Below are 22449 nucleotides of genomic sequence, written 5' to 3' on the forward strand. Positions count from 1 at the left end.
CAAGTATCTGTTAGTTTAATTTTTTGAGTCACTGCGATAAATATTCTGATGATATGTAATTATGTTAATATTAAGAGTTCATTCTAGAAATCCTAATTAATTAAATCATGTTACTTTTCATTTTTTGTCTTCAACAGGCTTTCAGTGATGCATTAATGGTGGGAGAAATTAAGAATGATGATGATTTCTTTGAGATGGGTGGTAATTCTCTTTCTGCAGCTCAAGTTTCCTACAAGTTAGGAGTTAATATGAAATTGTTGTACATCTATTCCAGCCCATATAAGCTTTTAAATGCCATTCTTGATCATGAACTGGAACATACATTTCAGTTGGGAAGTAAATTTGATTGGGATGTAGACCTTGAAGCTCAAAATGGAAATAAGCTGGTTAGAAGTTCATTGGGAATCCATTCTGGATCTATTGATGAATCTCCTGTCAGCAAATGTTTGAAGGTGGAAAAGAATACCTACCCAAGTTCAAGTATTACACCCTTAAGAGAAGAGGTCCCCTGGGTTTCAAGGTTGAATCTATTAACTTCCTGTTCTTTTAGTCGATGTAACAAGGTTTTCTATGAAGGGAAATATGATGGCAATGATGTTTGTCAAGCTTGCTGGTCAGCTCAATATCCAAGAAATAGAAAAGGTTCTCTGCATGAACTGTGGAAGGTTCATTCAAAATCCTGTATAGATGCATCTCCATTGGTTGTTTCAAAGGATGGTGACATTTATCTATTTATTGGATCTCATTCACAAATATTTCTTTGCATTGATGCGGCAAGGTATGAACCATTTGCTCTTTTACCTTCTGTTCTGTTTTGTTCTGTTCTGTTTTGTTTTGTTTTTTGATTTTTGATTTTTGATTTTTGATTTTTTGTTTCTTTGATTGATAAAGTATTAAATTTTTGCTAAAACTGTAAAGGATAAATAGATTGAGGGTACAAAAAGTAACAACACATAAAATGCCCAAGATACACCTTCTACGCTGCAGGCTGCAGATATGACCCATCCCTAGAATCAGAATATATTAGTGTTGTAGATTAACAAGCAAATACTGAAATGAAATGACTCGACTTTGGTCGCCATATTTACCTTCTCGCAAGTCTATGCCAGATCATCAAAACCTCGTTGTGCCTTGTTAGACAAACTTCCCATGGAGAACTTGGAAGGTCCAAGTTTGTGCTTACTCATTGAAGAATGGCCTCCTAGATATGTATACACTCATACATGTACGCTTATTAGAGTGCAGTACAACAAGTATGACAAATTGTAGTTTTATTGACCTTGGTGGAGTTTCTTTATTTGAATTGTTTTACCCTTTTTGCAAACAAATGTCTTTTAGTTAAGTATGATGGTTTTGAAATTTGTAGGAGCTTCTATCCTCTCTTTATCTCGAGGATGTTAAATTTTACTGAATTCACTTAAATTTGTATAGTGGATTAGTCCAATGGGAGGTCAAGTTGGAAGGGCGAATTGAATGTTCAGCTGCAATTGTTGATGATTTTTCTCAGGTGCATTTCAGTAGAAACCTGCATAAGAGAGTTAATGAAGTTCTAATTTCTTTGGCAGATATAAAAGAGGTTCTTATTTTGTTCATTTTGGTGTCTTTTAGGTTGTAGTTGGATGCTACAAAGGAAAAATATATTTCCTTGATTTTATGACTGGCAACATCTCTTGGGCCTTCAATACACTAGGTGAGGTATGATTTTCTAAATCCTGACATATGGTGTGTTAATATCTTGTGTTGTAAGCTTTAACACATATAAGCTCATACCTTTTCCTTAGTTAAGTTTCTTATGTTTGTGAAGGATTTTGGTTTCTTGTTTTCCTTTTTTTGGTGGGATATAACTACTGCTCCTGTGCATATTTGCCTGTTTGAACACTTCAAGTAGTTGTTGTTAAGTAATTTAGGGTTCCCAGTGTTAATATAAACTACGATATCATGGAACAAAGTGTCTTTATTAAGTGATTAAGTTATTAATAGTGTACTAGTGTTAATTAGAAATGTACTCACGAACCTGGAGTGCTTTCAAAAAGAAAAAGGAACTAACTCGAGTGGTTTCAAAGAATATTCATGGTAGTTTAGGAGATACTTATGACTATGACGGTGATCTTGTAAAATGCATCGGTATATGCTTAAAAGGATTGGAATTGGTAGGATGTGAAAAGGTGGTCAACAAATGCATGCTCTTGCCCTTCTCTGTTCATCTAACAGATGTTGAGAGTTAAGGGGTTGATATTAGGGTAATAGGGTAAGTAACTTCCTTTGTTGTATTTGAAGTCAAACACAATAGAGCAGGTTTTACCCTGACGGCCTGACTAGATACTTTATCCCCAATTTAATATTAATTGACTGATTTCAAGTCGTACTTCAGAAACACAGTTGCAACTTGGCCTTCCACGTTACACGTTTTTCCATTTGAATATTGTCTTTATCTCCCCAATTGTGTTAACCTTTCTTTCTGTTTTTGAAGGTCAAGTCACAACCAGTTGTGGACAAGCAGAGAAAGCTGATTTGGTATAGTTCTATGATACTTTCACATGCCTTTTTGTCTTCATTTTAATTTGGCTTTGAATGTGATAGTTAGATTTTGTTCCTTTTATAAGCTTAATGGTTTGTCTCTTAAGTATATGATGTAGAATATTAGTCGAGTATGTCAGTGTCATAGGCGTGCGCCTATGTTCCCTCTACAATTTATGGGCGTGAGCCCTTTAGTTGAGTCCAAGCCCATGGTTCGAGTCCATTAGTTAGTTGTGACACATGTCGTGTTACTATTGGTTTATGCTTTCTAGGTTTAGTTTAAATAAGAGTTTGTAATTAGGGTTCCTCAGTGTTGAAGTTTGTGTGATTGAGAGATTCAATAAAAGAGTGAGTTTAAGTCTTCTTTAAATTGTGTTTCAATTAAAGTGTATATTCTATTAAACTGAAGCTTCCGCCAATCAGAACTACATTATTTGGTATCAGAGCAGATTAATTCCAGGGGTTACTATTCACAGTACCGTTCACCGAAAACACTGTTCATCGGGTATTATTCACCGCATCACTGTTCATGGAGAGTTTTTTTCTCAAAAAGTCAATTTTTTTTTGTGTTATTATGGTGAATAACAAAGCAACTCGAGGTCGTCCGCCATCCATGAATACTCGCATGTTTCGTTTAGAGGAAAACATGAAAAACATGACACAGATGTTCCAGAACTTTACTGCAACGAGAGAGGCACAACAGCCGCCACCACCACAGAATAATGGTTCAGTGGTTTCAGATACTGATGATGCATCCTTGTAGAGTGCTGGTACAATCCCTCTTCTAAACCCTTTTGCGCCTATTGCTCTAGAGAATAATGGCGGGGAAAGAGTTGTTGGAGAGAATAACGACATTCAGGTTCATCCCCTGGGTGTAGTAGGTGATCATATACCACCTATTATTGGAGATGGTCAAGGTGATGAAGGTGTTGGTGAACCCCCTGTGCGTGTTCCACCTATAGTGCCACCACCAGTCCACTACACCGTGGCACCCCGAGGACCCACAAGATCCGATTTTTCAGCCAAGGTTAAACCCTAATAGCCAAAATCGAGGGCTACCAATGCAAGAGGCAACTAGAGGTGTGCGTCTTCCTCCACAAGGGTGTGAGATTCCGCGTGTTAATCAGGTTCGAGGTAGAGGTCGTGGTTACCAACGTCTTGTGCAGCGCTGGGTTGATGGTGATAGGAATTTTTGGGAACAACCCATTATTCGCAATGCAAGGCAAGAGAATAGGGGTCGGTCTCCATCTCCTCCTTCTTCTCCTTCTACTGACCGAAGTGGTCGTAGGGCAGACCGTGAACCTAATCGCCAGATAGGTGATTTTGAAAGGTATGACCATTTTAATTATTTTGATGAAGACCATAGTGTTCAGAATATTGATAATGGGGTTGTTGATGTTAATCGTTTCCTTCGAATATTGGAGAGGAGTTAGGCGGGTGATATTAAAATCGATGTGCCTACTTTTGATGGTAAATTCGATCCTGACGAGTTTATTGATTGGCTTAATCAAATTGAAAAAGCCTTTGATTATAAAAACTTAGATGATGGAAAGAAGGTTAAATTAGTCGCTACTAAGTTGAAGGGTTATGTTTTGGTGTGGTAGGATGAATTAAATCTGCGGAGGGTTAATCAATGTTACAGGCGTGTTTGCACTTGGGCTAGTATGCGCCGAGAGTTACATGCGCATTTTGTTCCTAAACAGTACCAACAAGATTTGTTCATTCGTCTACAGAATTTGAAACAACGGTTGTCTTCGGTTCAAGAATATCTTGGCGGTTTGGTTGTTTTGTACTTTCGTCTTTGGGTTGGTCAAAACCGGTGAACGAGAGGGTGGGTCGTTATTTGAATGGGCCGCGCAAAGTCAATTCGTGAAGCACTTGTCATGTTTGAGATTGAGGACATGGCTACCGCGTTTAAGTATGCATTGCGTCTTTGAAAAGAGTGCTTTCACACGGGTGCGACTTCGCGACCTTATACTAGTTGTAAGTGTAGTTACTCACGCTACCCCCGTTCTTTGGGACATATAGTCTTTGCTAGAAAGTGCTTTGAATGTGGCGTTATGGGTCACATTGCTGCCGAGTGTCCTAAGAAAAAAAAGCGCCCTGTTTTATTAGCTGAAGGTGAAGATGAGGTCAAAGATGTTGTTGCCAAGCCACCTGATCTTGTCCTAGATTTCCAGCATGAAGCTTTGTCAGTGTTTCCAGCTTCAGACGCTCCACTGCTTTAGCTTGTGGACAAGCTTCGTCAACATGGGGAGAGTGATGCACAACATTAGTCGAGTATGTCAGTGTCATAGGCGTGCGCCTATGTTCCCCCTACAATTTATGGGCGTGAGCCCCTTAGTTGAGTCCAAGCCCATGGTTCGAGTTCATTAGTTAGTTGTGACACATGTCGTGTTACTATTGGTTTATGCTTTTAGGTTTAGTTTAAATAAGAGTTTATAATTACGGTTCCTCAATGTTGAAGTTTATGTGATTGAGAGATTCAATAAAAGAGTGATTTTAGGTCTTCTTTAAATTGGGTTTCAATTAAAATGTAGATACTATTAAACTGAAGCTTCCGCCAGTCAGAACTACATTAGTATATCTTCCTCAACTGAATGAATTGAATTTTAACGATCAAAAATAAAATTCAATAACTCAGTAAGTACAAATGATGCGCTTAATTAGCAAGTGTTGGGAATAACGATACCAATCGATCCCCACTACACAGATAACCTGTAATATGAACAGACTACAACTCCAGACAAATTCTAAATATCCACTACAACCAACCTAGCATGCCCAACTCTCTAAATAATAATGTAAAGAAGATAAAGCATACCACAACACAAAGATGTAACGTGGTTCGGCCAATGGTGCCTACTTCCACAAGAGCTAATCCTTTTATAACGTGGGAATGAAGATTACAATCACTCCTCTCAGTCTCTCCACTTTACGAGATCACTCCTCTCTCTTTACAAACTTTTCTCTCTGCAAAGCTTATCTCTCAATTTTGATCTCTCTCAAAATTGGGTTTCTTTTTCGTGACTTTTGTGTTAGGTTTTTCCAAAAACCATGTTCTCTATATATACAAAACACGCCGTCTTGCGGTTACTGAAAAATAGAAATTCTAACCAATTTGGACTCGAAGGCGGCGTCGCGGCATCCCTACCGTGGACAAGCCATTTTCAAGCACGCTTCTCTTGAATCCCGCAAGAAAAAAGTCCAGTAACATTGTTTCGGAAAAACTGAGAGTAACATTGTTTCGGAAAAACTGAGGAAAAAAAACTATCTTTTTCTCCAAGGCACCCTTGGGCAAGACCATTTCCAAGCTTTCTCTCGCTCAAACTTCTTCACGCAAACACCGCCGGATTCTCTCCCTTTTCCTCATGTGAGAGATAACTCCAACAATCTCCTCCTCCCGAACAGTGAAGGGGGATACCTCCGTGCAATTTCCAAATTAACAGGAGAAGTGTGCTACCATCCCGACGGTAGCACAACAAACATCAAACTTACCTTTCAGTAAGACTTTGGTCATCATATCCAACCCGATTTTGTCGGTATGGATCTTCTCAATGCACAAATGCTTGTCTTCGAGTACTTCTTTAATCCAATAATAACGCACATGTATGTGTTTGGATCTAGAACGAAAACTCGGATTCTTGCTCAAATGGATGGCGCTCTGACTGATACATAAAACTACAAACTGTTTCTGCTTTAGCCCTAGTTCATCGAAGAACCTTTTCATCCATAAGTATCTTTGCAACAACACTCGGTGGTCGCAATATACTTCGAAGTGGAGAGGGCAACACACTTTTGCAACTTAGATTGGCAAGAAACTGCTCCCTCTGCAAAAGTAATCAGATAACCGGAGTGGACTTCATCGAGTCAACATCACCTGCCATGTTTGCATCAGTGTAGCTTTCAAGTAAGGGCTTATTTCCACCAAAACACAAACACGCTTTGGAAGTGCCCTTGAGATATCTCAATATCCACTTAACACCTTCCCAATGCTCTTTACCCGGATTTGACAGAAATCGGCTTACAACACCAACGGCGAAAGCAATATCCGTTTTGTACACATCATTGCATATATCAAGTTGCCCACTGCGGATGCATAAGGAATCTTTTTTCATCCGACCGCTTCATGCCTCACCCTTTGGACACATCTCTTTGATCATGCGAACCGCCACCGGCGGATTAACCGACTAGCCCGACGATCCATGTTGAATCTCTTCAACACCTTCTCAATATAGCTTTCTTGAGAAAGCCACAACTTCCCACTCTTTCTGTCATGAGTAATCCGCATCCCAAGTATCTGCTTTGCTTGACCCAAATTCTTCATCTCAAAAAACTTACACAAGTTTTTCTTCAGTTTGGATATCTTGTTGATGTTTGGGCCAGCTATCAACATATCATCCACATACAACAAGAGCACTATGAAATTCTCATCTGGAAATTTCTGAACAAACACACAATGATCGAAAGCAAACTTTTTGTATCCTTGCTTCACTATAAAGGAATCAAACTTTATGTACTACTGTCTCGGTACATGTTTCAACCCATACAAACTCTTTTATCGTTAGATACTATGTGCTTCTTTGCCTTTGACCTCAAACCCCTCTGGCTGGTCCATGTAAACATCTTTTTCAAGGTCTCCAAGAAGAAAAGTTGTCTTAACATCTAGCTGCTCAACCTCTAGGTTCATACTTGCGGTCAGACCCAATACCACCCTGATAGAAGTCATCTTAACTACAAGAGAAAAACTTTCATCAAAGTCAATACATTTCCTTTAACCGAATCCCTTAACAACAAGGCGAGCTTTTAGGTGTGGATTATTCTCCTCATGCTTGAATTTGTAGATCCACTTATTCTTAAGAATTTTTCTTCCTTTCTTATGCAAAGAATCCATCTCATCATGCATGGCCTTCAACCACTTCTCTTTGTCTGTACCTTCAAGAGCCTCTTGATAGTACATAGGTTCTCCACCATCAGATAGTAAAACATACGTATGTGGTGGATGGTCAGTTGAAGCTAGTCTCTCTTTCGGACCTCCTTACCCCATCTTCGGGTGGCTCGGGAGGATGCACTTCGCTTTCGGGTGGTGGTTCATGCATTTCATCTACATCTTCTATATCAATAGGTTCTATCCCATCACGAAAGCAATAGAATCATCATCGTGAGGTTCAAACCCATGGTTCTTCAGCATTCACCGGTGCTTCGACGACGTTCCACAGTAGAAACTTCTGGTTCTGAATTAACAAGATCATTAGTGAAAGCTTCTAGTTTCTCACCATCCTCAAAGTCTGTTATGGTTTAGTCTTCCAAGAACACAACATCTCGACTTCAGATTATCTTCTTGTTAATCGGATCATAGAGTTTGTAGCCAAACTTCTCATCCCCATAACTCAGAAAAATGCACTTTTTGGCTTTGTCATCAAGCTTGGATCTCTCATCCTTGAGAATATCAACAAATGCCCTGCACCCAAATACCCTCAAGTATCCATAATCAATATCTCTACCTGACCATACTCTATCTGGATAATCACTATTCAGAGGCTTTGACGGCGATAGGTTGATAACATGCAGAGCTGTACGCATTGCTTCTACCCAGTAACTTCTAGGTGACTTAGAGTGAGATAGCATGCATCTCATCCTCTATAATGGTACGATTCATCCCTCTTGGCTATACCATTTTGTCATGCGGTGTCTTGGGAGCGATTACGCTTTCATTTAATCTCACGAGTCTTGCAATACTCTTTCAAACGCCCTATGTACTTCACCCCCATTATCCGAAAGGAATACACTTCGGACTATATGCCCATATCTTTTGACGATCATCAATGAAAGTCAAGAAGACAAAGCTCCCCGTGGACTTTACTTTCATGGGACCACATAAGTCGGTGTGAACTAGCTTAAAGACATTGTCCTTTTCAGAAGACAGAATCTTTGGAAAGACACCCTATGTTGCTTTCCTACAAGAGGCGATGATTACATCTATTTAAATACATTACCTTTGATGTCCGGGTGCGCCTTTTGCTTTTCGCAAGAACTTCCATGCTTTTTTCGCCCATATGGCGTAGTTTCTTATGTCATAGCTCGGAAAAAGCTTCTTCTTCTGCTGCATGTACTTCTGCTTTACACAAACTAGCCTGTGTTTTGTAAAGAGAGCAAATTTTCTTCCCTTTGGCTGCTATAATGGAATCTCTGCTCAGTTTCCATACCCCGTTACCAAACGAGTTTAGAAAGCCATCATCATCTAACTTCGTAACGGAAATTAGGTTTAGCCGAATGTCAGGGACATGTCTTACATCCTTGAGTGTCAAGGTATAGCCGACATTGGTTTCTACATGAACATCACCAATGCCTACAATCTTTGAGACTTCACTGTTACCCATCTTTACTTCACCAACCTCACCACAGCTGTAGGTAGTGAAGAATCCCCTGTGCGGTGTGACGTGATAGGATGCTCCTGTATCTATCACCCACTCTGTATCCTGGCATGAGGTACTAAGACAGCACACACCACATTCTGACACAATTCCCACTAGACCATCGTCGACTAGTGTTGTAGTATCTCTGTCTGTGTTTCCGTTCCTCTATACCATGTCTTCATGTACACAATTATTCTTCTCATCCCTCTTGTTGTTCGCAGACTCATACCGAAGTGACTTTGGTAAGACAATAATAATATTATCTCTCTGCCTTAGGAGTTCTAGCTTCACCCCTAAATTTGCTTCTGTTATCACCTCTAGAATGAGATGGTTTTCTGCTCTTACCTCTCCCCTGCTTCTCTGTGACAAAGATCTTTGAGTGAGAGGAGTTGCTTCTTGAACCCCTTCTTGTCTCTTCATTCAACAATGCCTCGGTAGCCATCTTTATGGAAATAACTTCATCCTTAGCGGCTCCGTTAAGAGAAACTGTTAATGTCTCCCAATTGTCGGGCAGAGAGGTTAATAGGAACAAAGCCTCAACTTTGTCACCCATATTAATCTTCATCAAATGCAACTGATTGATGGTATTCTGTACTTTATTAAGATGCTCAGACATTGAAGAACCTTCTTTGTACTTCGTGTTGGCAAACTTCTTAATGAGCAACACTTTGTTTCCGCCCGACTTCCACTCATAGAAGTCTTCGAGTTTCTTCCACAAGCCAAAAGCAGTAGTCTCTTGGGATACATGATGAAAGACACTGTCGTCAATCCACTGTCGAATGTACCCTATTGCTTTTCTGTCAAACTTATTCCACTCAGCCACGACAGTCGTTTCCGGTTTTACTCCCCCATTCTCAATGGGTTGTGTCAAGTCCTTGCAGTATAGCAATTCTTCCATCTTGACTTTCCAAATAGTGTAGTTTGCTCTATTCAGACTAATCATGCGAGTCTTCATAGAATGGTCATTCTCTACAAATTATTTAAACTCAAAACTTCTCTCAGGAATTTTGTCAAACACCTTCCGAGCAAAATTCGGATAACAACCTAGGTTAATCTAATCTGGCTCTAATACCACTTGTTGGGAATAACAATACCAATCGATCCCCACTACACAAATAACTTGTAATATGAACTCACTACAACTCCAGACAAATTCTAAATATTCAGTACAACCAACCTAGCATGCCCAACTCTCTAAACAACTATTAACAACAAATAATAATGTAAAAAAGATAAAGCATACCACAACACAAAGATGTAACGTGGTTTAGCCAATGGTGTCTACTTCCACAAGAGCTAATCCTTTTATGACGTGGGAAGGAAGATTACAATCACTCCTCTCACTCTCTCCACCTTACTAGATCACTCATCTCTCTTTACAGACTTTTCTCTCTGTAAAGGTTATCTCTCAATTTTGATCTCTCTCAAAATTGGGTTTCTTTTTCGTGACTTTTGTGTTAGGTTTTCCCAAAAACCATGTTCTCTATTTATACAAAACACGCTGTCTTGCGGTTACTGAAAAATATAAATTCTGACCAATTTGGACTCAAGCAGCGTCTTTTTTAGACACGAGGCCATTTCAAGACGCACCCTCTCTTCAATTCTCGCAAGAAAAGTCCAAGAACATTGTTTCGAAAACCGAAAAAAAAAACTTTTTTTTTCTCCAAGGCACCCTTGGGCAAGACCATTTCCGAGCTTTCGCTCGCTCAAACTTCTTCACGCAAACACCATCGGATTCTCTCCCTCTTCCTCATGTGAGGGATAACTCCAATAGCAAGATGCTACAAGGCCATCAACAATGGTCGTCATCTTACAATTGTGTTCCAATTATTCATATAATCATCAAAAGTCACACCCCAAAAAGGAAAGAAGCATGAGCCCGATCGAAAAAACTCTCCTTGACCTCCCACACAATTTGACGAATGTCCCTTTCCTTGCACTTAAAAATTCTTAAGTTTCTTTCGTTCCATAATGTCCAAGGTTCCAAGCTATATCTTAAGCTTATTGTTGGTTCCCTTTCTCTGACATTGATGGAAGCTTATGTGCTTAGAGTTTATCTTTAGTTTGAGATACATAACTGACACCCATGACCTGATTTTGTGAGCTGAAAATAACACATCACCATTTATATCATCTCTTTATCTGTTTGTTGGGTTGGGAGGCTCTCTGGTTCTGTATATTTCTTGAAGGATTTGATTTGGGAAAGTATTGAATCAGGTTTCCTAACCTAAAAGGAATCTTTCTTCTCGTAAATCACACGAATAGTGCCTGGTATCCAAGAAAACTCACAAACTCGAGAATAGAAGCTAAAAATCCATGAAAGAAGAGGATACCAAAGAAGGAAAAGGTGAGAAGAGGAACACGAGCGGTGTTCTTCCCAACTCAGTATAATCTCCGATGATTGAACACTCTAGAATAATTGCATAACGGTCAAACCACATTTAATTATGCATCCCCAATATCAAAGAATCAAAATTTTACTTGCATAATCCTCTCAAGTCTGAACTGTCCTTTAAAGAAATTAATTATGTATGATAGGGGTTGGTCAAAGTCTTGTTCAAACAAGTTTCAGTGGTTGGATATTGCATAGATCTTGGAATGTTTTGTTTCTCTAGTGTGATTAGAAAGTTCATGAACTAAAAGCTGAGATATATTATCTTCTGCTATTTAATTTTCCTTCCTCATTACCAAATATTGTTTACTTCTATGCTTGATGTTACTGTGGGCTAGTTATTTGTGACAAAACTTTTGCAGGTGTGGTTCGTATGATCATAATCTATATGCATTGGACTACAAAAACCACTGCTGTGTTTGTCATATATCATGTGGCGGTAGCATATATGGGTCCCCTTCAATCAGTGTGGTAGGTTTTGTTTCTTCTCTAATCTGAACTTCATATGTTTCTCTCGCGTGGAACTTTGTATCTGTTTATTAGGAGTTAAGTATTTCTCTTTATGTAGGTACACAATATGCTCTATGTGGCATCTACTATGGGACGCGTGACTGCTATATTAATAGAGGTACATATTGGTGACTCCTATTTCTCTATTTCTCCTCAGGGGATGCACTTACATTGGGTTAATTCTCTTGCTTATGAGGGTGCACTTACTTTGTTTACAGTTTGTAAAAAGAGGGTTGCTAAATCGAATATTCTGGACGGTTTGATAAATTCAAAATGTGAAAATCTAGAAATTTTGTAGTGAGCTGATTTTTTGTGGAGATAATTTACATAGTGACAATGTCCACAAAATTTCAGCCGTTAGTTCATCTTGTAAGGCGCCACTGGAGAAAGGATATCCAAAATTGAAATCCCTACCAGAAACTGTACCTACACTACAGTAGTGGCTGAGTTTTTTTGGAAATAATGATAGGTAGATCTGTAGATCATATCCACCAAAAATAACAACTCATTGTGTAGATCCATCTTTTTGGTAGGGATGCCAATTCGGTTTGTCATTTAGGGGTGTCAAGGACTCAAGGTAGCTTCACAAAAAATCAGCTCCCGACTCTTCTCCATATGGACCCAACAAAGTAACAAACATGTGTCATTTTTATTTTTATTTTTTCTTTTTCTGGTGTAATAATATCCTCACCTATATACTTATATTTCTTTACAAATGCAGACTTCACCATTTCAAAGTGTGTGGATGCATGAGTTGGGAGCGCCAGTCTTTGGATCTCTAATCAGTTCAGCTAATGGAAATGGTACTCCTAAGTCCTAACTAATATTCTTGATCCAAAATCTGTCTGAAGCTTAGATGTTTGTAATATTGTATGATGACACTCTTTACAAATGTCAAAAAATTGTTTTGTGTACACGCCATAATGGAATGTGTTTACAAGATGGGGAGGGATGCCTAGCCATCCAAAAAAAACATCCCATTTAGTCACCCCTCAATAGCCCTTTGTTTTGAAACTATCCAACGATCAGGATTTCCAAAAACAAACAACTTAAGTGATTAAGACAACAAGGGTAAAACTGAAATTCATACCACACCTCTTTCTTCTTCACTCGCATGAATATAGCAGTTCGAAGCTTTATACTGTTCTCTCATTTCTTCATCTTGGTCATTTATTAAATATTCACCTATACTTCTCATTCTCAACTTTTATCACATGGCACTAAACTGTTTTTCATTACCGGTAGTTGTATTTTGTGTGGCAGAAATATGATTGTTTCAAAAAAATGGGGTGATAGTTTTATCAACAGTTCACGTATCCATAGGAGTTTGAGTAGTGAAAAGCCAACTGAAAAAAATACTAACAAGAATTTTGAGTTCCTTTTTGAGAATTTTTTTTTTAAGTTGTTTTTTTGACAACTTTTTGAGAGAAACACCAAAGCCCCAATCCGAAGTTACTTTATTGATGGTCTTGGGGTTATAAGGAAGCATCAAGTTGGACCTTTTGACATCACAAGAAGATTTCTTGGTGTGAGCATTCTACCAAAGATTGGCCAAGGAGTATGCTTTGCAAACGCTACAATAAAAGGAGATGGTTCCTATTTTCCTGTTCAAGCGGATATCGATGAATTTCAATTTCATTCAAAGTGGCTTTCTTTTGTTTGCTTGCCTTTATGGGTAGAATTCAAACCATCGGCATCTTGAATGGTAGAGGTATGGAGCTTGAGAACATACTCACTTTTTAAGGAGGAAGAAGAGAGTGGATCACATTCTTCATGGTGAGTTCTCGAAGGGTCTTTGGGAGTTATTCTTTTCGTCTTTCCAAACTCCTTGGAGGACACCACTAACATTAGGTAATAATTTAATACTACATCTTTTTCCTAGCAAAGTAACACGGTTTGCGGAGCAACATTGATTGTGTGGAAAGAAAGGAATACAAGGGTATTTGAGTATGAAGAAAAGGAAACTAACAAGGTAGTGGAAGAGATCAAGAAGGATCTATGTGTCAAATTGCCAATTTCTCCATGAGCTCGAACTTATGTAGATGAGCAAATTCTATTAATATGAGAGGAGACTCAGGGAGAGAATATATGTGGGACATAGTTAGAAATTGGGGTGGAATAATCTCAACACTCCCACTCAGTGGGATACACTGGAAATAAATACAGATGAGCATTTTGTTTTTATTTTGTGTGCAACGTCACCTAACAAGAATTAAACCTAAGAGCTCTTAGAAAGAGCTCTGATAATATGTCAAATTGTCAATTTCTCCATAAGCTCGAATTTATGTAGAGTGACAAATTCTATGAATATGAGAGGAGGCTCGGGGAGAGAACATAGGTAGGATACACCTAGAATTTGGGGGTGGAATAATCTCAACATTATATAATTGGGCATGCATAAATCCTTGTTTTAAGGGGGTAGCCTACAAGATTTTATGTGTAACTAGGAAACTCTTGTAAGGTAGTGAGGGTGTAACAAGGGTATAGAGGGATACTTGTGGAAAGGTCTAGTAGCTTCTTGCTACAAGACATTGCAACTCTTGATATATTAATGAATTAGTGCGACTTTTATCGTTGAAAAAAAAGAACAAATAAAAAGTATTCTCTTGTTAGAAATTTTTTGGCATATAATCAGTTTTCTTGCTTGGCTTTTCTTCGTTGCCGTAGATGAAAGAGAGAACTTGTTTTTTCTAGCCAATTTTTTTCTTTTTTTTATGGTTCTGTTTTGGTAGATCAAATGTGAGTGAAGAAGAAAGGGGTGGTAAGAATTTTCAGATTTAGCCTTGTTGTCTTTTAGTCACTTAAGTTGTTTGTTTTTGTGAAATGATGATCGTCGGATAGTTTGGATCAAAGGGCTAATGAGGGGTATCTAGATGGGATGTTCATTTGGGATGGTTAGGCATCTCTCCCATTACAAGGTTTATCATATACATTGGGTCATGTTTGAATTTCTGTATCCTACTCTTGCTTGCAGTCGTTTGTTGTTCAGTGGATGGACATGTAACAGTGTTGAGTAAAAGCGGATCAGTCGTATGGAAGGTATGCGTTGTTTCCGCAAGCATACATATTGGAATATTAAAATCCATTCTTGTTGAGAATGGAATTTGTCTATGGGAAGTTGTTCAAAAATAGATATAGTGATTTCTCCTTCCGTTTCTAATATAGTGATTTCTTCTTGTACTTGATTTCTCCGTGCTTTACATGTTGTTTGTGTCTGTCGCGCGTCTCAGCAGTATTGATGAAGTTAAGCTTATACTTAATTTTAGGCTATCACTGGTGGCCCCATATTTGCTGGTGCTTGCCTAACAGATGCTGTTCCTTCTCAGGTATTATTCTTCTATTCTTGTAAAAGTAGCCATCTAATTTCATTAGTGAATGTAAGATTTCACTAGGAATAAAGAATACATGCTCAAAGTGGGTGGATAGTGCCTCTTCATGACAGTTTTTTGTCGATGGTCCTCTTAATTCTTGGATATATAAGGCATCTCCCACTTAGAGAGATGGGGTACATGCTCCCAGTTACTATTTAAGAATGTGATCTGAGTTTTGTTTCGTACGAGGTAGTCTGATAGTTCCAATGATCAATTTAAGAATTTTTATTAATCACACCTTTATATATTAGGAAAAGAATTCAGGTGGTCTTTTATATGGAAAAGCAAACAATGCATATGCATTTAACCATATTCATACATGCATGTCTATAACATACCTTTAAAGATCAATACGCATCTTATGATGTACGATTGCATTCGATTCGATTTAGGCCCCAGTCATTTTAGGATTCGTTTCCAAACTGACTACATTGTTCTGTGCCTTCTTCACCTCTGCGTGTCTCACTGGTGCATAAATGTACACCATTATATCGATGCAGGTGCTCATATCTTCCAGAAACGGCAGCATCTACTCATTTGAATTAGTAAGCTCTTGAACTCAATATTTTTTTGGGGTAATCTAAGTTAACTCTCTTTATTATTGTCAGGACTTATTATAGTGTATATTAGAGCACATGTTGTAGTGATCTAAGTTAACTCTCTTTGTTAGTGTTATAATTTTTCTAATTATAACCTTTTTCAATTATTGTTTATAAGAATTTATTACTATTTGTAGAAAGAGAGACAGTAAAAGTTAGGTCTCAAAGGGAGACCCATCCTCTATTTATAATAACAGAGTTACAGTGTACATAGGTTGGGCCCAAGTATAGGCCCAATAGGACTAATATTACAATACTCCCCTCAAGCTAGTGCGAAGATATCCGATAGACCTCCAAATTTTGCCAATGGAAGAGCGAAGATCGGTGAGTCCCATTTGGTTTGGTAAAGAGTATCGGCAATTGCGTGCCTTAGTCCTAACAAAGGGCGGGGAGACAATCCCAAAGACGAACTTTCCCCCAGAAAATGCACATCAATCTCTATGTGCGTTTAGTCCGCTCATGTAGATGAATCCGGCTAAATGGATGCAAACTTTGATTGTCACAATGAAATCGGATGATCTAGATCGTGCAAAACCAAGCTCTCCCAAAATAGATCCCAACCACATAATCTCACAAGTGCCCAAAGCTAGGGCACGATACTTCACTTCCAGAGATGATCACGGAGACGACAGATCGCTTACGCTTTTCCATGAGATAAGGTGATTCCCCACGAAAAGCCAATAAAGCCCGGTAGTGGAACGATCGCCGATAGAACCTCCATAATCGAGAATCGGTAAAGATTCTAAGGGACCCAATGAACCGGTGCATAGAAGAGACCTAAGCCGAGGCAAGACTTAGTGCCGAGAATATGCTCCATTTGCATCCATATGAGATTGACATGGAGCATGCATGAACCGACTAACTCGCTTTCACAAAGATAGTAAATGTCTAGTCTAGTATTAACTAGATAAATAAGGCGTCCAACAAGCTACCGATAAGGCGATGGATCGACAACAATGGTCCATCGTCGCGAACTAACCTACCGTTAGGGCACCATAGAGTAGAAACCGGTCGACAACCCAAAGATCCTGTATCGGTCGGAAGATCTAGAACATACTTTCGTTGAGATAAAGAGATTCCCGGGACTACGTGCAATCTCAATGCCAAGAAAGTAACGTAGAGGACCCAAGTTTTTAACCTCAAAAGACTTCCAAGCGGATTCCTTAATTTGTACAATGCCGATGCGATCGTCTCTGTAATAATAATGTCGCCCACATATACAAGAGATAAGTCGCGGCCCCGTGAGTTCCGAACAAACAATGTATGGTCCGAAAGTGGCACTGGTAAATCCATATCGAAGACAACCTTTGTGAATCCATCGAACCGGGCTCGTGGTGACCGCTTAAGCCCATATAAGGGACTTACGAGTCGACAAACTTTCCTAGCATACTCCCCTCACCACGAAAAGCCCGGTGGGGATCCATGTAAATCGTCCGGCCGGATCTCCGTGAAGGAAGGCATTCTTCACATCCAACCGATGAAGAGGCCAATCATAAGAGGCGACCCGGGGAAATAAGAAGTCGAACAGATTTTAACTTGGCTTTACGGAGCAAAGGTCGCACCAAAGTCACGCCAGTGCACTGCGGTAAATCCCTTTAGCAACCAAACGGGCCTTATATCGTTCATTTGTACCATCCGCCAAGTACTTCATTTGTAAAACCCATTTCAGATCCATCGTATGAAGTCTTGGGAGGTAAAGCAACCATTTCCCAAGTCCGATTCGCTTTCGAGGGCTATCATATCATCTCACCGATAATGGCTACCTAATGTGGATCCGACAGAGCCTCGAAACCGATCGCGGTATCCGAATGGAGGAAACCGAAGTCGATATCGTCGATAGGAAGCGATCACACCGATAAGAGACAAACCGCTGAATAGGATGGTTAGTGGGAAAACCGTGATTTGTGCGGGGATGCACGGTCCCGGAAGGAAATCGAGGGGGGCTCAACAACGGGAGAATCAGCAGAACAATCATGCGGAGTCAACAAGTAGGAGCAATCACAGTAGGTAGATCACTAGAAGGTGAAGGAATGGTACCTGAGGCAGTGGGCAGAGCATGAGCATGAGGAGAAGTGCGACGAGTATACACCTGTAAAGGTTTAGTAGGAGGGACCACCAGAGGAGTATCAAAGATAGGAATAGGATAAACAGCGGAAGACGCCTCCTCTGGGGAAGATAAAGGTTCCTGCACAGATGTATAAGGATCAAAATATGCACTATGCTCGACAAATGTGACATCCAAGGTATGATAGAGGCGACGACTAGGTGGATGATAACAACGATACCCGCTTGGACATGGGGAATACCCTAGAAAGACACAACCGAATGGATTTATCATCCAATTTGGTTCGGCGTAGGACTTTTATCATGAACATAGCAAACACGACCAAACACAGGGAATAATGGGAAACGTAAGAACCCGGGGGGTATCAACTTGAAGAGGGGCCTTACCATTAAGAACTCTACTTGGGTGTCGCGGTTTGAAGTAGTAAGCGGTGGTAAGAACGCGATAATGCCGATAGGATCGAGGAACATGCATACCTTGCAACAAACACCGAACTACATCCATAAGACTCGATTTTTTCGTTCAAAGAACACCATTTTGCTTTCGGGTGTATAAGGACAGTCGATTCTTTGAAGGATACCCTGTTAGTTAAGGCGGGCGACAAAATCGTTTGAAACATACTCCTTCAAGCGTTATCGGACCGAAGTCCGCGAACCACGATATTGAATCGAAGTTTTAATGAGTTGGAGAAACCGAAAGTGAAAACAGGAGGAACTCTTGATTTCTTCTTGAAGTAAATAGATCCAAGTACACCGAAAGTATGGTCATCTATAAAGGTCGCGTAGTACCTATGGCTAGAGAGGGTAGTCGCGGGGAGAAGGGCCCCAAACATCCGTATGAATCACATCAAACATACAAAGGAGATCTAAAATCGCGAGGAATATAAGAATTACGCATTACGTTTAGACAAAGAACAAGTATCACAATGAAAAGAGTATGTTTGCATGCTTTTATTAATTCAGGAAATAAAGTACATAGATACTTGAAGTTGATATGGCCCAACCGAGCATGCCAACTTTTCAAAGACTCGTCAGAAAACAAATAACGGCCCGACACGAGCAACACACTAGCATGCAAACTCGATCTTGGTGGAGCAGTCTTTGGGACAAGGGGGATCTCCAAAGTAGTATAGTCCGCAAGATGCTCATAGCCCCGCCAAAAATCTGCCCATTACTCGGGTTCAAGATAACAAGAATGGGGTAAGAAAAACAATGAGCGTTGATAATCTTTTAAGAAGCGACGACTAACGGATAAATGCTAAGTGCTAAGTGAGGAACATGTAAGACCGACTCTAAAAAGAGATAGCGGGGGGATAACTAAACGGTACCGCTTTACGGGTAATAGTGGTGTATATGAGCCATCAAGCGCGGACATGATGTGAAAGGGTGTGCTATCGACAATAATCTAGACTCGCCATCATATGATCATTTGCCCGGAATCAAGGACCCAACTAGATGGAGCGGGGGAACGAATATGGAACGCGATGGGTGTGTACGTGGCGTGATCATGGCAAAAGTACTAGATGTCCCCCCGTAGAGACATAACACGTAAAAGCCGATCAATCTGTCTTTGGGTAAAAGTCCCGAATCCTCGAAACTCCCCTTGAATGATGACTACCGTAAATATCGAATAGCCGAAAACGAGGCTTGTCGCCTCCTAAGCCCCTCGACCCCCTCTTGGGACGAAGCTCGACGGATGCAACCGATAGCAACTATCAATAAGGTGGCCACCGCCACTGCCGCAATGATCACAAAAGCGCCCACGAGTGTTCCCGGATGGAACGAAGAGAACTAAAGCCACCAAGAAGACCCACGGGGTCGAGTAGTAACAACAAACGCCATCCGATCGCCAGAAGACGGTGCATCGTAAAACCATTGGAGAAAAGTAATCCGAACACGACGCTCATGTTTCTCAATAATGGCATACGCCTCAAAGAGATGGAAGAGGTGCGAGATTGAGAACTTGAGTGCGAATGGCTTCAAAATCGAGTGAAGACCAATAAGGAACCGATGAACTCTGTTTCTCCTCACGCTCAAGAGCGGCCATAATAGTAGGTGTCATACCAAGAATCTTGGATAGGGAAGTGTAAGTAGAAAGCTCCTCCCTTCTTTTCAAGTACCCAAAGTAAGCTAAGAAAAGAAAGAGCCCCCGTGTGGCGATGACCCAACTCACGGTAGAGCTCATAAATTCGAACCTCATTGTTCGTAGTAGCATACATTTCGGAGAGAGCAGCCCATAAACCATCAAAAGTCTCATAAAAGGTAAACATCTCATAGACATCAGGCTCCATAGAGTTGAACAACCAACTTAGAATCATACAGTTGGTCATGGACCAACTATTGTAGGTAGGGTCTATATTAATTGGACAAATCATCTTGTTGGGAACAAGCCAATCCATCTTCCCTTTGGCCCCCAAAAATAAGCCTAAACGTAAGCGAGCCCAAGAGTGGAAATTCCGCCCATTAAGAAGAGCGGTAGTAATTTTCTTCGAAGAAGAGAAATTATTCAACAAGGAGACATCATCCGTACCTTTAGAGTCGTTATCCGTCATGATAAGGGATATAGTGCAAAGAATAGTACCTTGATGTGAGAAAAAAAGTTATAATTGCCGGAAACCTGCTTGGGAAAAATGTGATAAACGCCGAAAACCTATCGGAAAATCTGTGATAAATCTAAAACCTACCGGAAAACAAGAGGAGGCAAAAAGTAAGTCGCCGATGAAGCGACTCAATGGCACAGTCGGTAAGCAATATCGTCATTTGCCGAGCCGGGGAAGAAGGAAGGGGGTGGCGGCTAGGGTGGTGGCTAAGGTTGGTGACTAGGGTTTGATCTTCTTACTTCTCTCTTCCTGTTTTTTTTCTGATACCATGTAGAAAGAGAGACAGTAAAAGTTAGGTCTCAAAGGGAGACCCATCCTCTATTTATAATAACAGAGTTACAGTGTACATAGGTTGGGCCCAAGTATAGGCCCAATAGGACTAATATTACAATACTATTGTTATTATAATTTTTACTAGTATAGTTCTTGTAATTATAATTTATTTTGTGAGATCTCTATTATATACAATTTTCTCTATTATAATCTAGTCTTCCGAAAACATTGAAGGTTCAAATTAATTAGACTTGATCAATTTTCGGTCAAAGAATTATTAATAGGTGTATCTAAAGAGACTCCAATCAATTGTATCTAATTGTTTCATCGTTTGTAGCAGAGACATATTTGATTTACTAATAGACATTGTATTTCTCAATGCATTTTTTAAAACAATGACTTCTAACCGTAGGTTTCGTTTATCTATTTCGTATTATGTTTTCATATAAAAGTTCACCTATTGGACTAGTGGAAGTTGTACAGTTTAGCATGGTAGGGTTAAAACTAAGTTGGTGTCGCAACAACGTTTAAGGACTAAGGAGAGATGGTGTAGGCAATCCTCAAAAGATGATCCAAAAACTGAAAAATCGTCTATAAATACTTCCATGTATTTTTCCACCATGTCGTCGAAAATACTCATCGGGGCTGTCTATAGTTTGTGGTTAAATTTTTTGGTTGTTGTCCTTTAGTTTCAGGTCTTACAAATAAAACCAATGGTTGCTTGCCTTATAGCATCAGGCACGCATTGGTGATTTGAAATGGGTAAGGCTCATGACGTCCCTTCCCCGTGTTCCTTTTCTCTGATTTTCTAATGAGCTGGCTGGGGCCTTCCGAACCCCCCTCTTTGCTGGAGATTTTCCAAAAAGTACTGTGTAGTTAATGATTCGGAATGAGATTTGGTATATATGTATTTTGAGGTTTGCCCGCAGCCTCTGTATTCTGATCTGACCTGTTATGGACATGCAAGCATGAGTAGTTGGTCTTCTTTTTTCCTTTTTCCTTTTAAAGAAACTAGGGGTAGGCAGACTGCAGACCCCCAACCTGTGTTATAAATTTAAATTCTCAGGTACATTTTTCCTTCAGATCCTCCTTCACAATATTAGATGGGAAGTAGTCTAATGGAGGAAAAAAAATACATTACATGCTAATCAAGGGGAAAGAGTACTTGGTCTTAGTATATGCTGATATCACATATCTAATAAGGATAAATAGTAAATACACTTCTGTTCAATGTTCGATTAGGGGACAGGGACATGTTTGCCTTTATAGATGACAAGTAAGCATGTGACTGTTCCATTAGGGGAAGTTGTCTATCATCCTCTGTAAACCTAGTGAGTTTATCAGTACATCTAACCAATGCTGCCCGTAAGCCTATGCTGAAGAGTAGGTTATATCGTCCATTCGATCTAGTAGGAGTATTTTTAAATTTTTATTTATTTTTATTTTTATTTTTTTCGTTTGTCAGGGAGTTACTGCTTTTTAATTTTTACTTAACCTTGGTACTCATTTCCTTCAGGAAACAGGAGATATGATGTGGGAATATAATATAGGTGACCCAATCACGTCATCTGCTTATGTTGATGAGAACATGCAATTGATATCTGATCCCTCGTATTCATCAGACAGGTAAATAAACTTAAGAAGTGGCTTGTTTCCCTCATAATGTTCAATCTCTAAGAAGTGATTTATAGAGATGCACCTTGTCTC

At 39.7% G+C, this 22449-nt stretch overlaps 1 protein-coding gene across 6 annotated transcripts in view; it reads left to right on the forward strand.

Moving 5' to 3' along the window:
* The window catches only part of LOC147525080 (AMP-dependent synthetase and ligase family protein), a 31363-nt gene that overhangs the window by 8049 nt on the left and 865 nt on the right, over positions 1-22449 (forward strand). Inside the window, exons 6-17 of one of the 6 annotated variants that reach the window (XR_015221016.1) lie at positions 138-778; positions 1432-1507; positions 1609-1695; positions 2471-2514; positions 11688-11796; positions 11894-11953; positions 12369-12464; positions 12557-12638; positions 14810-14874; positions 15102-15161; positions 15707-15751; positions 22259-22368. Coding sequence is in view for 2 of the 6 variants with exons in the window: in XM_086605234.1 (XP_086461360.1) it covers positions 138-778; positions 1432-1507; positions 1609-1695; positions 2471-2514; positions 11688-11796; positions 11894-11953; positions 12557-12638; positions 14810-14874; positions 15102-15161; positions 15707-15751; positions 22259-22368 (1379 nt within the window). In the remaining 4 variants the exon portion in view is untranslated. Of the gene's footprint in view, positions 1-137; positions 779-1431; positions 1508-1608; positions 1696-2470; positions 2515-11687; positions 11797-11893; positions 11954-12368; positions 12465-12556; positions 12639-14809; positions 14875-15068; positions 15162-15706; positions 15752-21431; positions 21505-22258; positions 22369-22449 lie in introns of those variants that run through there. The other 5 variants (XR_015221013.1, XR_015221015.1, XM_086605234.1 and 2 more) reach the window with 5 other exon arrangements.

Source organism: Coptis chinensis, chromosome 1, assembly GCF_015680905.1.
Source record: "Coptis chinensis isolate HL-2020 chromosome 1, ASM1568090v1, whole genome shotgun sequence".
Classification (NCBI taxonomy): Eukaryota; Viridiplantae; Streptophyta; class Magnoliopsida; order Ranunculales; family Ranunculaceae; genus Coptis; species Coptis chinensis.